General features: G+C 52.1%; 2 protein-coding genes across 2 annotated transcripts in view; one reads left to right on the top strand and one right to left on the bottom strand.

Annotated features, from left to right (window-relative positions):
• The window catches only part of PRMT7 (protein arginine methyltransferase 7), a 46,410-nt gene extending 38,365 nt beyond the window's left edge, over positions 1–8,045 (top strand). The window contains 7 exon segments of the mRNA XM_030297437.1: positions 375–405; positions 408–463; positions 4,543–4,704; positions 5,821–5,895; positions 6,669–6,829; positions 7,530–7,626; positions 7,822–8,045. Of these exon segments, the coding sequence (XP_030153297.1) occupies positions 375–405; positions 408–463; positions 4,543–4,704; positions 5,821–5,895; positions 6,669–6,829; positions 7,530–7,626; positions 7,822–7,998 (759 nt within the window). The 3' untranslated portion in view covers positions 7,999–8,045.
• Positions 8,046–9,031: 986 nt separating this feature from the next.
• SMPD3 (sphingomyelin phosphodiesterase 3) overlaps positions 9,032–17,951 on the bottom strand; it is a 13,707-nt gene continuing 4,787 nt past the window's right edge. The window contains 7 exon segments of the mRNA XM_030297435.1: positions 9,032–11,987; positions 12,250–12,412; positions 14,338–14,401; positions 14,675–14,764; positions 16,280–16,297; positions 16,300–16,434; positions 16,571–16,646. Coding sequence (XP_030153295.1) covers positions 11,886–11,987; positions 12,250–12,412; positions 14,338–14,401; positions 14,675–14,764; positions 16,280–16,297; positions 16,300–16,434; positions 16,571–16,646 — 648 coding nt within the window. The 3' untranslated portion in view covers positions 9,032–11,885.

The raw sequence follows: 17,951 nt of genomic DNA, 5'->3' as shown, positions 1-17,951 counted from the left end.
ATAACTGAATTTATGATTTGTTTTTGGGACCCAGTGCCCAGGGAGTCAACACTCACAAGCTGACCTGACTGATTGGTTCCATGATGGTATTTCTTCCCTTGGCCATCGATTGGTTTTGATTTCCTTTCTGAAGGAAACTACCAGAACTACAAGCCTATTGCTAAGTCCTGCTGATACGTCTGTAAGAGAAATTTCTTTTGCTGTTACAACAATTTGCTTGGTGCACAGGATGCCCCTGGAGGAGAGGATTTTCACAAAGCAGATAAAAGTGGTGCTTAGAACAATTTGGCCAGAAAACTGCAAGCATACAAAACAACTTTGAGATGTTTTTTTTCTGGACAAAAACAATACTTTCATTTTTTTTTCCTCATAAGATTTTCAAGGCTAATCACTTGGAAGATAAAATTATATAATAGAGAAACGGCCTGAATTGTTAACATCTGCAGACTTGGAGGGTAAAAAGGTGAGTGGCAGGGGCTCTGCATTTGCATGGACAGCACAGCACCGAGATGGCCTGAGTCCCCCTTCTCTTCTCAGGCCATACAGTGGGTCCCATACCTAACTCAGCCCCTGTGGGAATGTGGTGAGGCATTGCATAGATGTCTGGTCTGCAAATACATGAGCTACTCTGAACTCTGACCGATCTCTGCTCCTTCCGAGTGAGGACAGAATGGTTCTGTTAGGATGAATAGCCGCCTGTTGTGGCCTCTCTGCCTTATCCCTTTACAGTGCTCCAGCTCCCGTTCACTCCTGTTATTTTGGTTCACTTTTCACCGTTCTGCTTACTTCCTGCCACCTCGGCAGTTGATCTTCTGTCCCCTACGGTTGGTCTTGTCACACAATCCACCCACCACCCGTTGCTTCTAAAGCTACTCCCACCCCTTAGTAATCCTGAGATGTAAACACAGTCTTCTGCTGCCTTTCCTCTCACTGGCCCCCTGGGCCCTCATGACTCAGGGGCCTCTCCCTTCTCAACACATTTCTTTTTAGGGCCTTAAGAGACTGCTTTTTCCAGGTTTTTCTCTTATTTTTCTAGCTGCTCTTCCTGAGCTTTTCATGGGTTTCTCTTCCTTCACTTGATCCTTTCCATAGCAGTCTTCTGATGGTTTCTCCCTGTCTGTTCTCTCCTCTCCCTCTGTGTCTCCTCTCTCTCTAGGTGATCATGTCCTTTCCCATAAGGGAATCTTTGGCCTCCAAAGCTGGGTCTGCAAATCTCTCATGTCCAAGTGCCCACTGGATGCTTTCCTTGCATATCCTGCAGGCCCTTCAAGCTGGAATCCATCACCTTTCTTCACCAGCTTTTTAACAGCTTTACTGAGATGTAATTGACATACCATAAAATTAACCCCATTTCAAGTGTACAGTGATTTTTTAATAAATTTTTTAGAGATGTACAACTATCACACACTAGTTTTAGAGCATTTCCATCACCCAGCCCCTAGCCCCAGGCAAGCACTGATCTGGTTTCTTTGTATCAATTTGTCTTTTCTGGGCATCTCATATAAATGGAGTAGAACGATACATGGTTTTTAGTGTTGGGCTTCTTTCACTAGTCGCACCTTTGAGGTTCATCCGTGTGGTTTTTAGTGTTGGGCTTCTTTCACTAGTCGCACCTTGAGGTTCATCCGTGTTGTAGAATGTGCCAGTATTGTATTCCGTTTTAATCCTGAATAATATGCCATGTCACATTTTGTTTATCCATTTACCTGTTGGTGGATATTTGGATGTTTCTTCTTCTTCTCTCTTCTCCTTCTCTCTTCTCTTTCTCTCTTCTTCTCTCTTCTCTTTCTCTCTTCTCCTTCTCTCTTCTCTTTCTCTCTTCTTCTTCTCTCTTCTTCTTTTAATGTTTGTTTATTTTTCAGACAAAGAGAGTGAGCAGGGGAGGGGCAGAGAGAGGGAGACAGAGGATCTAAAGCAGGCTCTGCCCTGACAGCACAGAGCTCCATGTAGAGCTCAGACTCACAAACCACAAGATCAGGACCTAAGCTGAATTTGGACGCTTAACCATTTTTGGCTGTTAGAATAATACTGCTGTGAGCGTTGATATATGTCGTTGTGAAGATACGTGTTTTCAGTTCCCTCAAATGCTTAGGCTTAGAATTGCTGGGTTGTGTAGTATTTTTGTTTAACTTTTTAAGGTACTTCTAAACTGTCCAGAGAAGCCATACCATTTCACATCCCCATTACACACGAAGGTTCCAGTTTCTCTGTATCTTTACCAGCACTTGGTATTGTCTTTTTTATTACAGTCATTTTCACGAGTGTGAGTTTTAATTTGTATTTGCCTAGTAACCACTGGTGTTGAATACGTTTCCTGCGCCCATTAATTGCTCCATGTCTAGCTAGCTGAAATCACTCTTCAGGTCTTTTGCCCATTTTTCCCTATGCCTTTTCTTTTAAGGAGAGTTTTTTTTTTTTTTTTTATTTTTTTTTTTCCAACGTTTATTATTTTTGGGACAGAGAGAGACAGAGCATGAACGGGGGAGGGGCAGAGAGAGAGGGAGACACAGAATCGGAAACAGGCTCCAGGCTCTGAGCCATCAGCCCAGAGCCCGACGCGGGGCTCGAACTCACGGACCGCGAGATCGTGACCTGGCTGAAGTCGGACGCTTAACCGACTGCGCCACCCAGGCGCCCCAAGGAGAGTTTTTTTGAGATCTAATTCACATACCATACAGTTCACCCACTTAAAGTGTGAAATTCCATGATTTAGTATATTCATACAGTTGTACAATCATCACGAGTCAATTTTTAGAACATTTTTATCACCTAAAATGAAACCCATGCCCATTAGAAGTCACTTCCCATTTGCCCCCTGCCCTCCCAGCCTCTAGGGAACCACCAGTCTACTTTTTTGTCTACGAATTTGCCAATTCTGGACATTTCATGTAAGTGGAATCATGGGATATGTGTGGTCTGTTTGAGACTGGCTTCTTTCAAGGTTCATCCATGTAGCATAAATCAGTACTACATTTCTTTTTACTGCTAAATAACATCCCATTTCATGGATAGGCCACATTTTGTTTATCTGTTCATTAGTTGCTGGACACTTGAGTTGTTTCTGTTTTTTGGTTGCTATAAATGATGCTGCCATGAACACTCAGTACAAGTTGCCCTTTTTTTTCTCATAGATGAGGATTAAAAACTTACTCTAGTTCTGGGGAGCCCGGGTGACTGAGTTGGTCAGCGTCTGACTTCAGCTCAGGTTACGATCTTACAGTTTGTGAGTTCGAGCCCCACATTGGGCTCTGTGCTGATAGCTAGGAGCCTGGAACCTGCTTTGGATTCTCTGTCTCCTTCCATCTCTGCCCCTCCCCAGCTCACTCTCTGTCTCTCAAAAAGAAATAAATGTTAAAAGAAAGCTACTCCACTTCTGTAAGCCACTGATAATGGTGCGCTGGCTAGACTCTAGGTGACTAGTGTGGTGAATAGAAGGGGTGAGAGCAGGCATTCTTGCCTTGTTCTGATGTTGCAGGGCAGGGAATACTCAGGACCAGCTCTTTTCTGTCTTTGGTGTTTCCATCTGCATCTTTGTTACCTCAGCCAGACACCTAGATGTCATCTCAGATCGGCCCCTCCCTTGAGGTCCTTCTGCTTGGGCCCAGCCCTGGGTGCCCTGTGTCCTCCACATCTGTTGTGTCTCCCAGTCCTTCCTTCTGTACACTCCCTGCTCCTTTCCTGGACCACTGCAGTACTCACCCAAGTCCCTGTGGGTGGTCTCTCCGTATGTTTCATGGTCGTCAGAGGGCTCTTTCTAAAACACATTCCTTCTCATTTTGAACCCCCAGTTAAAGCTTTTAGAGATCCCCTCTTACCATCAGGAAGGAGTCCAGCCTCCTTGACCTTTCATAAGCTGCCTTTGGGCAACCTAACTCCTTTCCACCTCTCTGGCCTCACCCTTTACCATCCTACCCTGCACACTCATGTAACAAGCTCTTGATGGGCCTTGCTCTCACACCCATGCTTATTCCCCTGCATACCTCTGCTAGAATCCCCAGTCCTTTGCTTTTCCTATTCATACATTTGTTCATTTGCTCAGCAATAAATACTAACCATCTGCTCTGAGCCAGGCACTTTGCAAAGTGCTGGGGATACTGTGCTGCCAATGTCCCCACTTCTGTGGTGCTCAGAACCTACTGAGGAAGACTGCTAGAGGAGCACTGATAACAGTTTGTTATGATAAGCTGAATGGGAATCTACCCACAGGATGCCATTCAGGAAGATGTTATCTACACTGGCCCTTCCCATGAAGGGCCCAACCCTGGGGTCCCTCCACAAGTCCCTTCCTCACTTCTGTCAAACCACACTGTACAAGGATAACCCCAGCCCTGTCTGTTCCCTCTTCTACTCTGCACTCCTGAGGACAGGGCTCATGTCTGCTCATCTTTGTGTCTTCAGGCAGGTGCAGACCTGGCATGCTTGTTGGTTGAGGGAATGGATGCCCTTTTATTTCCATGTTTCACATGAACCTTGTGACCTGTCCTTCACCCTTTAGCAAAATCGTTCTGACATCTTGGCCCCCCTTCTTGCTCTGATTGCCAGATCTCTCTCCTCCTGGGTGAACCATTCTTCACTACCAGCCTGCTGCCCTGGCACAACCTGTACTTCTGGTATGTGCGGACTGCCGTGGACCAGCATCTGGGGCCTGGTGCTGTGGTGATGCCCCAGACTGCCTCGCTGCACACTGTGGTCGTGGAGTTCAGGGTAGGCCCCTCAGAAGTTGTTGCAGAAAGGGCAGGGGCTGGGGGTCCTTATTTTCTTGCAGAGACCTTGGGTGCAGATAGAGCAATGTGAGTCTTAATGATATGGGCCTCTGCTTTTCTGTATCAGCACACTGCAGGGTTGAATGGAAGAGACTTGCCTTTGTACAAATGCGGTAATTTGGCATGTGAAATGGAAATGGCTGTGTGTTGTCATTTTACAATTATCCCTTATCAGAATAATTAAAAAAAGCATAAATGAAGAGTTTCAGAAGACATGCTGTGCAGCTCACTCTGTTCTTATTAAAAGTTGACGCTCCAGTTGTTAAAAGCATTTTGAGATGGAAAGTCAGCTTCTTTATGTAACAAAAAATTGAAAAGCTTCATTTTAATTTCCTCATCAAAGCAGAACCAGTCACAAAGTCATTTTGGGAAAGACGTTTCTTCTTAAAAGGATTTTGAAATGCTTTCAACCTGAGAAGTAGAGTGAACCTCATTTGATATTTCTTTGATAAGAACGGCTTCACCCATTGGTAGCTTAGTGTCTCCATCAGTGATTATCTGGGCATTTCTTCTGTGTTGTCTATTTACCTGGCGAGATTTCCACAGGAGTTCTGGCTTTCATGGCCCAGGAGGGAATGTAGGCATGATGCTCATTCCCAGACATATATCCAGGAAACGGGACACAAAATTGGCTAGCCTGAGTGCACTTCTGGTCCCTTCTCTCCCAATGTCCTCACATCCTGTTTATAGGCACAGAGCCTCAGGAACTGGTTTACAGATTCTTCCCAAAGAAACCCCATCCCAGTGGCTCTGGTTGATTGTCCCCTGTAGGAGAGGACTTGATCATGTGACACTTTGCAGATTTCAGTGACCTTCCCAGATCCTTGGTGTCTCTGAGACCTTTCAATCATGGGGTCTCTTCCAAGTGTGTGGGAATAGCAAGGGGTGCCTTTTTGGGGCTGTCCCCTTCCCCCCAACCTGACCTCACTGACTCTTCTCGCTCTTGTCACCATGCTTTCATGTCTCTGGCTGGGTGTGGATGTCTGTGTGCTGTCCTACCGAACCTGTGACATCCATCCCCAACTGGGTGTCAACAAGGGCTTTGCCTTCCTCACAGGACCTGTGGAGGATCCGGAGTCCCTGTGGTGACTGCGAAGGCTTTGACGTACACATCATGGATGACATGATTAAGGTAGGTGGGGCACAGTTCCTGCCTGTAGTGTCCCACCCACCTACTCCATGTGCACAGTTTCCTACCCCTCCCACTTGGCTTTCCCTTACCCAGTCCAGGTGAACCTATTGATCCTGAGTCTGGCCCCATATGTTACCCCATCCATCACCCCTGCCACTTGGTCTGTGCCCTGCGCCCTCTCACTCCTTGGCTTTATGCATTCTTCTTTCTAGCAACTCCTGTGTGACCTTCAGGTAGCTGCTCAGAGATCACGTGTGGGTCAGCTTTCCTGCCCAACCCCATTCTCAGCCAGACACTGGTGTGTCCAGGCACTGTGATTCCCTGTCTCCCTCTAGACTGGGAGCCTCATGTAGGAGTGATCTGGCAGCTGTAGTGCTCAGTAATGGTCACTGAATGGGCAAGTGTCCAAGTGCCAGATGTTTTTACCATTGTTGACGTTTGGTCCTCAGAGTAGCTCATGAGACAGGCAGCGTCATCCCATTTTAAAAAGGGAAAAAATGAGGCTCAGGTGAAGTTAACTCTCTGAGAAGACACTTGTGCATGGCAGCTGAGAGTAGAGAAGGCAGCTGGTTTGATCCCGGTGTGTGTGGTCTTTCTGTGAGGACCCACTGAGGCATCTGACTGTAGCAGTTACCTTGAGGGACCTGGGCCAAGGAGGTAAAGGACCACTGGTATAGACCTTGGAGACTGGACAAGAGCCCCTTATCTCCTAGGCCACTGGCTCTGGTTCTGTCTCTGTCTCTGCCCACTGCCACCTCCCCTTCCCTTCTCAGCGTGCCCTGGACTTCAGGGAGAGCAAGGAGGCCGAACCCCACCCGCTGTGGGAGTACCCATGCCGCTGTCTGTCTGAGCCCCAGCAGATCCTGACCTTTGATTTTCGGCAGCCAGTACCCCCACACCTGATCCATGCTGAGGGCTCCATTGAGCTGAGGAGGTAAGAACGGGTTCCAGGGTGCAGTAAGCTGGGGAAGGGAGTGGTAGGGCCTGCTTTCTGTCTAGTTACTGCCTGGGTGACTAAGCACTTACTTTGGCCATTTTCATGTGGGTGGCATGGCCTCCTTTTTTGGGCCTTGCCCTTCCTGGTCCAAAGTGGCCCTGAGTGTATAGTGGGTCCCCACAGCCTCTGGGTGTGTACAGGTGGGGAGGGAGAGCCAGAGTGGGCTTTGCACATCCCCCCACACCTGCAGCTTCCTTTGAGCTAAGTGTCATGATGGATCACAGCCATAGAGAAAAGTGATTTTTGTTGCTATGGTTACCCAGTGGGCCATTTTCCTGAACCCTGCTGGGAATTAAGCAGGTTAGGAATTGGTAAGGGCTACTCATCGTGAGGCACAGTTGGGCCATCCTGCTCCACCTCCCTTCCCAGGGAGGAGCTGCTGCTTCCCTGAGGAAAAACCCCTGTCCCATGGTTCCTCTAAGTGCTTGGCCAGGTTGCAGGGAGCAGGTGGGGCTCTGGGTTGTGGTTCTTGCTCAGCATTTTACCAAGTGGCCTTTAGTCAGGTGGAATGTTAGCAGCCTCCTGATTGGGGAGGAAGGAAAGATCAGAGGTTTCTGGAAAGCGGTGAGGAACCGTGGCTGTGCCTGCCCATCTCTTGTGTGGCTGTTTGTCTTTGGCCCAACATCCCCACCTCCAGGCCTGGGAGGAGCCATGGGGCCGTCCTGTGGATGGAATACCACCTCACGCCGGACAGCACTGTCAGCACTGGCCTCCTGAAGTCTGCAGAGGACAAGGTAGTGCTGTGCACGTGAGTCCCAGAACAGGCCCACCCTGTGAGCTGGTTACAAGTTAGCCGGATTGTAACTCTTCAGTGGCCCCAGGTCACCTGGTTCTGACCAGCTTCTCACTGCGAGTTGCCTGGGCTGGAGACTGGCCAGGAGGGGGCTTGGGTGCTAGTAGCCCTCACTATCTTCTCGCTGCTTCTACAGGGGGACTGTTGCTGGAACCCCCACTGCAAGCAGGCAGTGTACTTCTTCACCACGGCGGACCCCAGAGCGCCGCTGGGCGGCCCTCAGACTGTCAGTTACACCGTGGATTTCCACCCCCACACTGGAGACATCACCATGGATTTCTCACTCTCAGACACCCTGGACGATGGGCAGTGACCCTCACCTGTTGAGAAATAAAGTGGCCTGAGGGCTCTGGGCTCTGACTGGCGTGGCTTTCTAGGAGGGAAGGTGAAGGCACTTCTCTTTTCAGGGCCCAGCTTGTCCTCCGGGCTCAAAGCCCTCTTCCCTTTTTGTGTTTTTGCTCTCCCAGTTCCTTATTTTGGGTGTGATGGGCGACATAAACTGCTGACTGAATTTGGAGCCGAGGAGGGGCCAGGGAGCCTCCCTGCCATGGTTCTAAAATGCTTAGAAAGCTCTAGTGTGGCGTTTCCCTCTACCATCCTGGGAGCTGGCTGGGCCAGGCAAGTTATGTGCTGCTGTCAGCTGTGCAGTGCTGCGGTAGGTGTGCTGCCCCTCTGTGAGCCGCTGGCCTGTACTGGGGAACCTTGGGGTCCCTCCTGCCTGATTCCAGCTAGGAGGGGCTTCTGGGGTGGAGATGCTGACTTGTGGCTCAGTCCTGGGCCTGAAAGACCCTGACAGGGCCGTCCTTTTCATCTCTTGGGTAATGTTACCAAGGCACATCCATAAGCATCTGCCATTGGTGTTGCAGCATCAGCAGGTACCCAAGACTGACACCTGGTTTCAGGCTACTGTTCAGAGGACAGGGAAGAGGCTGTCTCATAGCAGTTCCTGAGATGCAGACCAGGAAACCAGCCATCAGGAGGGGGAACCAGGAGGTAAACCTTTTCCTGTGTGCCCCCATTCCACCTTGGAAGTCTGGGGCAGGTGGGTGCCATGCAGCCACCCCACCCTAGCCTGGGCCTTGCTTTGCTAGGGAAGGCTGTAGAATCCTGAGGAGGCCCCAGCCGTGCTTCTCCCTACGTTCAAGGTGTCCTTCACTGTTTATTCCCACTTCCAGAGGGAACAGGGAGACAGTAGGAACCCAGGTGGCCCAGTTTTCTGGCAGTTCAGGGCAGACTTGGCCTATTCCCATCCTGTTGGGGAGGAGGCAGGAAAGGTGCCCCCCCCCCCCCAGCCTGGCCCCAGCTTGTCGCTCAAATAAGAGAATACCAGCCTTGAGCCTCACAGTTTTATTTTATCCTTGTTATCCATCTTTCTGTTCAGCACCAGTAAAGGGGAAAAACACCTCTCTTTTCAAAATATTTTATCAGGTGTAAAGATTGTTTTTCTTCTAGGGAAGAATCGTCTGGATATATATTTGATAATAATTTTACCAAAACCTTAGGTGTGCTTACCATATAAAACCCCTAATGTCCCATGAGGATACAATACAGAAAAAAATACAGAAATTAAAAAATTTTGTTTTTTTTTTAAAACAGTATTTCTAAATCTCAGCAAGTTAATACAGTAGTTAAAAAGCATCAAGGTTAATATTCATACTTAAAACTCAAGGTGGTTTGGACAAATGGAAATGACTGTTTCCTTCTAAAGCTGACCCCTGCCTCCTGGCTTCTCTGGAGGAGGCTGGGCCTGGAGTGGGCATGGGGACCTCAGTTGGGGATTTGAGTGACCCCTGTGTCCACCCCTCCTAGGCCTAGATGCCACAGAATCTGAGATTCTGGTAGTGTTTTCTTTGTTTTTTAAAAATCAAATGGAAAAGTCTGGCTTGTGCATGGCCCTAGGAGTCCACAGCCTTGATGAAACATGTGGTTGGGCAGTGGCGTCCTCGATGCTGAAGCTGCGCCAGAGGGAAGTGCAAGGGGAGCTGGGACACAGGCTGGTCCGGCTCCAGATACTAGGGCCAGGCTGGGCAGAGGTGACCTTTTTAGGACAGGAAGTGACCGAGGCACAGGGAGGTATGACTTGCCTAAGGCCGCCCTGTGAGTAGGGAGAGAAGCATGTACCCCTGTGCTGTGGCTCCCGTAGAGCTGCCCTGGGAGGGAGGTGACTCCTCGGAGGGATGCAGGCTGGGCCCGGAGTTTCTCTGCTTCAGGAACCCTGGCCTCTGTCCCTGCTGCTCTCCTGGACACACATCCAACTTGAAGCCTGGGGCCTTTGCTCAGTCCCAGCCATCCAGGCGTTGAGTGTGTTTAGTTGGGCCCCACCTGTGTGAGCAGAGATTCCTGGCTGCTCCTGGGAATGGGGGCCCCATTTGGCTTAGCCAAGGCCCTGAAGGCCAGGCCCTTAGGCACAGCAGAGAGCCCAGGTGGGGTTGTGCCTTCAGTGGTGAGCAGCCCCTCCTGGCTCTGGACTCAGGGTGGGGCTGGGGGCTTGGTCAGTGAATGCTCCTGGCAACAAAGCCGGCAGCCCACTGCCCCAAACAAACCAGTGCCTCCGTGTGTATAGTTCTCAAGAGTGTCCTCCCCCAGCACAGGGCCTGCCCCTGACTGGCTGCTTGGCCCCATCTTGGTCCCTCTTGCAGCTCAACTGGGTGACAAGGCACTGCATCAGCGTGCCAGCACCAGGAGGAGGCTTCTGGCAGAAAGATCCTGGTGCATTCCCCAGCCTTGATAGGCAGAGTTGGCTCTGAGCCAGGTGGGCACAAGGTCAGGGCACTTCAAGGAGGGGAGATCAGTGGGGAGTTGTCAAGAACAGTCTGAGTTGGAGGGTCCTTGCATGGGAAAACAGACACAACCCTCCCTCGTGTGACTGGGGAGTATCTCCGGGCATGTTTAAAAAGTCAGGTAGGCAGAGGCAGAGCTGCTGTGGAGTGGGGAGCTGTGGACTTCACCTGCAGGCTTTGCCATGCCCTGCCCAGGTCACACGGTGGCAGAGTGGGTGTCTACTGGCCTGGATGCCAACCAGTACCACTCCATGCCCCAGGCAAGCGGTGGCCCCTGGCCTTCACCCCCAGCCAACACACTGGTAATGGTGAGGGGACATGCCTTTCTGCACCTTGGCTTCCTGTCCCTTCATCCAGGGCCCTGGGTCACTTTTGAGGATGGGGCTGGGAGGACAGAGCTGCAGCCCCACCTAGAGGCAGGCAGACAGTTCCTGAGCTCAGCCAGGGAAAGATTGGTCCCATAGCAGAGAGATGTCCAGAAGGGAAATGGGATCAGGCAGAAAGAAGGGCATGTGTTGGTTCTGACAGAAGAGAAGCTATAAATCTATCATTTGGAAAACCTGAAGCTCCCTGACCCCTTTATGTCATGAGTTCCCCTTCTTCCTATAAAAAAGTGATGCTCTCTCCTCAGATTCCCTTTGCCCACTTTGAAGTCTCTCAGGGGAGACTCAGGGGCCCTGATTGGCTGGGAGAGAGGAGCCTGAGCAGTGTTCTCCCTCACGGTCTGCAGACCTTCTAAAGTGAAGGGTTTTCTTAACTTTTTCTGTTCTTCTTTTTAAAATAATCGCCCTTGAATGCAAGACCCTGGGAAGAGCCCGGGCTTGCTGGTAACTGGACACGGCCCTCATGGACCCTGCTCATTAGCCGTCCGGCCTGGAGGCGGGAGCTGGCGGCCCTATGCCCAGGAATGCTTCTTTGGCTGGTTCTGATTGTGTTTGGAGTTTGGCCTTGGGTGAGGCCCGAGTGAGGGGTCTGTGTGGCTACGGTGTGGCACATGACATGCGGGCAGCGTGCATGCGAGGGTGCAGGCATGCGAGACAACATGGCAGCAGACAAAAATAATGAACCCTGGACGAAGCTTGAGAAGAGATACAAAGAGTACAGAAACCCGGTTCTCATACTAACCCCCGGGTTACAAACTAGGTTGTGCTGTAGATTTGTAGAAAATCACGTTTTGAAAGAATGGCACTGTTGGGCAGCTGTGGCTCCCAAGACCAGCCTGACCCTTCTGTCCACAGTGAGTGCCCAGAGGTGCAGGGCAGCGCTGGTTCCAGCTCACCTGGGACTAACCAAGTCTCCCCCCAGGTCTCTGCCCTCCTCCCCCAGCACCGCTGGTGCTCGCTGGAGGGGACATGGCCAGAGAGGTGCTGCGGCTCAAAGGGTTGGCAGAGGCCCCACTGCTCTGAATGACGTGGCTGGTCTATGCCTCCTCCTCCCCTGCAGACACCATTAGCCGCATGGCCACTGGGAGATGGTCGGTCAGGCCAGACAGCTGGGTGATAAAACTGAATTCTTCTACCTCCTGTTGGGAAGAAGCATTCCTATTAGACCCAGAGGGCATCCTACACAGGAGGGGCCTGGAGGGCAGGGGTGGGGCTTCTGGGCAGAGGCGGGGGCTGGGTCTAGCCAGGATCTTCCCGGAGGCAGAGGAATGGGAGCATCCCATGGGCCCCAAGGACTCTGAGACTGACAGATCTCGTTTTCAGAGAAGAGCTCAGTGCTGCTGAGGGGTACAGGGCACGGGATCCCCTATCTATAGGCATTGCCTGGCCCACTCGACTCACAGCCTTCCAGTCCGGGCACAGCCCCTCCTCTGCGTACAGCATGTAGTCGATGCGTCTGCCGTTGCCCTTCAGCAGGTCCTTGCGTCCCTTCTGGCCTGCCCCGGGGCTCTTGCTGGTGGGGAAAGCCAGGTACTCCCTGCGGCCTTCCTCGGTCTCCAAGACCCTGCTCGACAGACAGGAAGGACAGGAAGCAAGGTGAGCCCCTGCCCCATTCTCCAGACCCCAGATCCTGAGTGTGGAATCATGTTCTAGTCCCTAAGTGGGAGAGATGCAGGTCAGACCAAACCCTGTGTTTAAGATCTATTTTCCCTGGGGACCCAAAAAAAGGGGACTAGGGTGGAGGGAAACCCAGTCTGACCCTGTGAGTTCCTGACTGAGCCATGCCACTCCAGAGTCTGTCCATGTCCACCTTCGGCTTGGCTGTGGCTGAAGTTTGGACATAGTACTGCCCAGAGCCTGGGGTGCCGAGTTGGGAACAGAAGTGCTCACCCCTCTCTGCACACAGGGCTTTGCTTAGAGCCAGTGGTGGGGGGGGGGGGTGGGGTGGGAAAGGGTCTTTGCAGTGAACCTCAGGGACCCTTCTCTCCTATAGGTCCTCAGAACCACCCACCCCACCCTCCGTGACCGTTGTTTCAAGTCAGCAGGGGTGAGGGAGCCAGGAGAGCACCCAGGCCCTATCCTGGGCCTGGACTCTTGTGTTGGTTTCTCTCTGAGCAGCTGTGCCACCAAACCCCTGAGCTTTCCTCTGACACAAGGATGATTGATTGCTGTGGGCCCCAAGACATTTGGGGGACCAGGAATGCTAAGAAAGGAACAATTTTGGGGGCACCTGTCTGGCTCAGTAGGAAAAGCATGTGAGTCTTGAAGTCATAAGCTTGAGCCCCACGTTGGGTGTAGAAATTACGTTAAAAAAAAAAATGTGGGATGTGGTTGCCATACCATTTCTTACAGGAAGAAAACTGATGTGGGTACTTAAATGTGGGTCAGGGTTCTCTACAGGATGTGCAAGGGACTCAGGTTGGGTGTTAACACCCTGAATCCAGGCCTTTTGACTTCCTGTCTGCCGTCCCCTTCCTGCCAGGTTTCCTTTGGAGCCTGAGCACTGGTTGGGGACAGCCTTTACGGGAGACTTGCAGAGGCCAATGGACACTGAACAAATGGAAGGGGCGCCTGGACAGGCACAGCAGGCAAACGTGGGTTTCTACAAGGCCTTTATCAGCCCTGAGATAAATACACTAATGACATGCAGAGCATCACTACATCTCAGAAATATAATCCATTACCGTCCTTGGCCTTTGGTAATTAATTCCAGCATCAATGATCTAGAGTTACTGATAGTCATTTTTTAATCATCATCTCATAAAAAGATAATTTTCTCGGCATAGGATGATGTTTCAAATTTAGTCTATAATCTAATTAATTGGCTTAAATTAGCTGTGAGGAGCCATTGCCATGGCTTTGTGCATTCTCGGGCTGTGAGTTACAAATTGGTTCTGCTGCTGGCCTCTCAGATGGGCCCTGTATGGAATTCTCATCATGTTCAAGTATGAAGCTTGGCTGCAGTGGAACTGTTTCTGCTTTGAAAATGACTACTTAGTGTTAGCTCTGCTCGCGTTTTTATTTGCCTGATTGGTGGCTACCAGCTGCCGGGCTCCCTGCAATGGATGCCACTCCATGGCTCTTCTGCAGGGGTCTCAGCAGCCCTTGGCCTCACCCTGAGAGATTCTGTCCCTCTCCCTGTGCCAGAAGGGCCTCAAAGCAGGCTATGGCTCAGGGCTGGCCAAGCTCTTGTAAAATGAGCCCGGACTCTGGTGCTGATGTAGGAAGTGCCACCTCTAGAGCCTCCTCCTGGATGAAGGCTTCTCCTCAGTCAGGCCAGTCCCTGGGGCATGAAGGTGGCCTGGTCTCTGCCCAACCCCAGCTTTAGTCCTTGAGGCTTTCACAGGCTTCCTTCCCATGGAACTGCATTCTCTAGTCTACCCTGCACAGCCCATCTCTCCACACCAGAGTCAGTGCTCAGTGTTCATCCCAGCCCTGGGATCCATCCACCCCTGCACAACTGCATTGGCATGGGTGCTGGCTGCTTACTTTTGCAGGTTGTCAGGGGTGCACACGTCCTCATCGTAGAGGTTATCTGTGTCCAGCATGGTACCTAGGAACAAGGAGGCAAGAGTGGTCACTGTGAACAGGGCCCGGCCAGCCTCTAGGAGGGCTGCCTCTGGGGGGCAGGAGGCATGGGTGAGGGCTTCTACCCCTGCCCCTTGCAGAGTGGTCTTGGCGATAGGTCCTGAAATGTCTCTGGGAAGCCTGTGGGGAGCCCAGCCTTGGTTCAGTGTCAGGTCTCAGCAGGGTGGGCTCAGGCCTTGCAGTGCCCCTCCGCCATTCCCCCTCAGGGCCCCCAACCCTGTGCCCAGCCCCAGCTCACCGATGGCCCAGGACTTCTCCTCTCCAGGCCCCAGGCGGCAGGGGTCCTTGTAGTGTGTAAACAGGGAGTGCTGCTGCTCCAGCTTGTCATCTGTGCATGAGGGAGAAAGGGAATGCTGTGAGGCTCAGGGTGTCTGTCCTGGAGGGCTGCCTGCCTTGGGTTCTAGTCAGTAACTCAGGTAACTGCCTCTGGGTGGGGTCTCCTTTGTCACTGGTTTTCTGTGTCCTTGAGAATGCCCCCCCCCCACCCCCAGCGGGGGTGGGAGTGAGCTATCCTTCTGAGGACAGTGGTCATGGTCCCTCTTGGGCTCCAGGGGACGGCGGTCTTGAGGTCTTCCCAGATCTGGTGGCAAAACCTGTGGGGGCTCGCTCATGCTGTCCTGGAAGGGACCCCTGCCCTTCAGACTTGGGTGACCAGGTTGAATCAAGAGTGACCATATAGGACTTAGGAGAGGGAGGTGATCTGCCCTGAATTCCAGTTTGTCTTGCCAACTCATGGAGCCAGAGGGCCTTTCTGAGACCCCTTGGGAGGAAGGACAGGCACCAGTGGGGCCTGACTGGGTGAGACCCTCTCTGACAGCCTCTTCCTGTGTGTACCACATCCCCACCCTGACTCAGGAGGATCCCAGGAGCACCTAGCATTTGGAGCTGGTATCAGGAATGTGTCTTTGAGGGGACCACAGGGTTACCATCGAGGGGCTGTATGTTCCACGGTAGGCACTGGTCTCCCCACCCACCCTAGAGTTGCCACCAAGTGAGGGCACCACCCTGTGCTCCAGGTAGGACCTTTAGGTCTCCAGCCTTCACTGAGGGCTAAGCCTCAGCTCACAGACCCCATGTCACTCACTCATCTGTAGTTGGGCTGGGGCTAGCGTGGAAGGAGCCCAGGAGCCAGTGGCGGGCGGGGGGGCGGGGAGTGGCGGTTCCTCACATCAGCTCCTTGGGCAAAGGGAAGCTCAGAGCTGCATAAACTCCCAGGAGTAAACTGAGATCAGCGTGATCACCAGATCAGTTATTTAAGTCAATTATTTAAAAGTTTACCCATGATGAATTTTAGTCTTTTAGCCTAAGGGGTAAAGATATAATTGCCAGGGTTCAAATCCCAGTTCAACCACTTCCTGGCTGTGTGACCTGGGACTAGTTACTCAGCCTATCTGGGTCTCAGCTTCCTCTTCCACACCCTGTAGATTAATACTGTGCTCACTCTTTGGGTCATTATGAGATTTAAATGAAACAGCCGGCCCACAAACGGCTGTTAGAATTGTGCCTGGTGCAAAGCAGGAGATGAGTAACGACTTGGTGGTAGTGTTAGCTAGCTTGCCCACAGTCTGAGTTTCAGAGGCCCCAAGCTTCTCCATCAGAAGTTCATTTTTAGGGCATCTCTTTGTCTCCAGCAAGGAGGCCTCTCAGCTTTCTAGGCAGAGCGTGGGCTCTTCTCATTTTAGGATTTTTAGGGGCCACAGAAATCAGAGTCTTGCTAATATCCCACCCACATGCTCACAAGCAGCAGGAAGTTCTTCAAGCTGTGGAGCCCAATCCTTTCCAGTGTGACTGGAGCCCATGCCTTCCCCAGTAGTCCACCCAACTGGGAGGACCACCACCTCACCAGAGGAGCAGTTGTCAAGTTAAAATCTCCACAGACGACATCAAACGCCACCAGCTCCTCGGGGTTGGCTGTGCTGGACGAGGAGGTAGATTTTCGGAAATCAGCCAGCCAGTCCTGAAGCAGGTCCAGCTGCTCACAACGGATGGCACTGTCCTCTGTGGGGCAGAGCCATAGAGAACAGATGGCAGAGCTGCAGTTAGACCCCAGCCACGCCCCGGCACCAATCCCAGCCCGCGGCGGGCAGATTGCCCCCCCGCCCTGCCCTGGAAATCAGGGGCTGCCAGACCCTACCTGGCAGGGCATGCAGGTGTGTGCAGGAGATGTACCCGACGATTCTTTGGTCCTGAGGTGTGCTTCCCACCTGCACCTGTTGGGGAGGAGGCGAGGTGTTGATGATGAAGCCTACGAGTCATGACTGGCTCTAAGTATGAGCCCATCCCTGTCAGCTCCTGCTAGACCTGGGCCCAGATAGGAACAGCACATGTCATGCTTATAGGAACTTCTCGTCCAGGGTGGGAGGCAGATGTTTAAAGAAATACCAGCCTGTGGCATGATGAGTGCCACTAGCAATTCATGCAAGGCTTTACAGGAAGAAAAAATGCAGAAATCACTGCTGGATTTCCTCCCTAAATCCCCACCATCTCCTGGTGACCAGAGTGTCCACATGGATGACCCTCATGTGCCAGCCCCTCCTGTCTGGTGGCTCTTTCCCCTGATCCCACTGCCCTGGAGCCATCCCTCCAAAATCCAAGCTGGTCTCCCCTCTGGGATGCAGCCTAGCAGGCAGAGCCTCCCACCCATCCTTCAACGTGAGTGGACCCTGCCCTCCACTCTCCCCAGTCTCTCTCTCTGCCCCTGTGACTTCATGAGAAGCCACTTATCTGCTTTTGGCAGTGGTTTCTGTTGGTCCCCTGATCTGGGATGACAAGTGTGGGCTATGTCTCTATGACACCTGTGACATGGGCTTGCCCCAGGTGCCCCATAGTCTCTATCCAGAGCCCAGCCCTCCTTCCTCCACAGCAGCCTCTCCAGGCCTTCATGCTGCACTCTCCCCAGACCTAGTCCTTGCCTCCTGCTCACCTCCTTCACTGGAGATAGAGTCCCCAGGGGTGAAGTGGGGCCAGGGGCTCCTCCGTGACTCCCTGCCCAAGTGCAGATGTCCCTGGTGGGCTTTCTCTACAGGCTGGCATAATGACATCACAGACAACCCGAAACAGCCCCCAGTGGTGACACTGATACAAGCCTGAGCCCTTGTCAGGGCTGTGGCTGTGGAAGTAAGGAAGGGGTGGCTGCCCAGCCAGCTGCTCTCCCAGGCCCTCTGTCCATGGCAAGTGGCAAGAGGCTGCAATAGGAGATTACCCCTTCCCCCTCCAGGCATGCTCCCTTGGGTAATCTGTGGGTGCCTTTCCCCAGAGGCCTCTGGTTGGTTCCTCCTCTTTCTTTCTGGGCTCTCCTCCCACCTAGGCCTCAGCAGTATTTCCCAAACTTCTTTAATCCATTCCAGAATTGGTTTTGTATGAAGAAGAGATCCTGGACCCTGGGAACTCTCCAGGGAAGATGACCGTAGAGGCCTGTTCTTGGCTACGAGGCAGACATCTGCCTGAACATGACCTTGCCCATCCTCCAGCTAAGAGAGGCTTGGACTCACGGCTGCAACCACCGCCACATCACA

The sequence above is a fragment of the Lynx canadensis genome, chromosome E2, assembly GCF_007474595.2.
Source record: "Lynx canadensis isolate LIC74 chromosome E2, mLynCan4.pri.v2, whole genome shotgun sequence".
NCBI lineage: Eukaryota > Metazoa > Chordata > Mammalia > Carnivora > Felidae > Lynx > Lynx canadensis.
The sequence above is the reverse complement of the archived record's forward strand: the minus strand, read 5'-3'. Positions and strand labels throughout refer to the sequence as shown.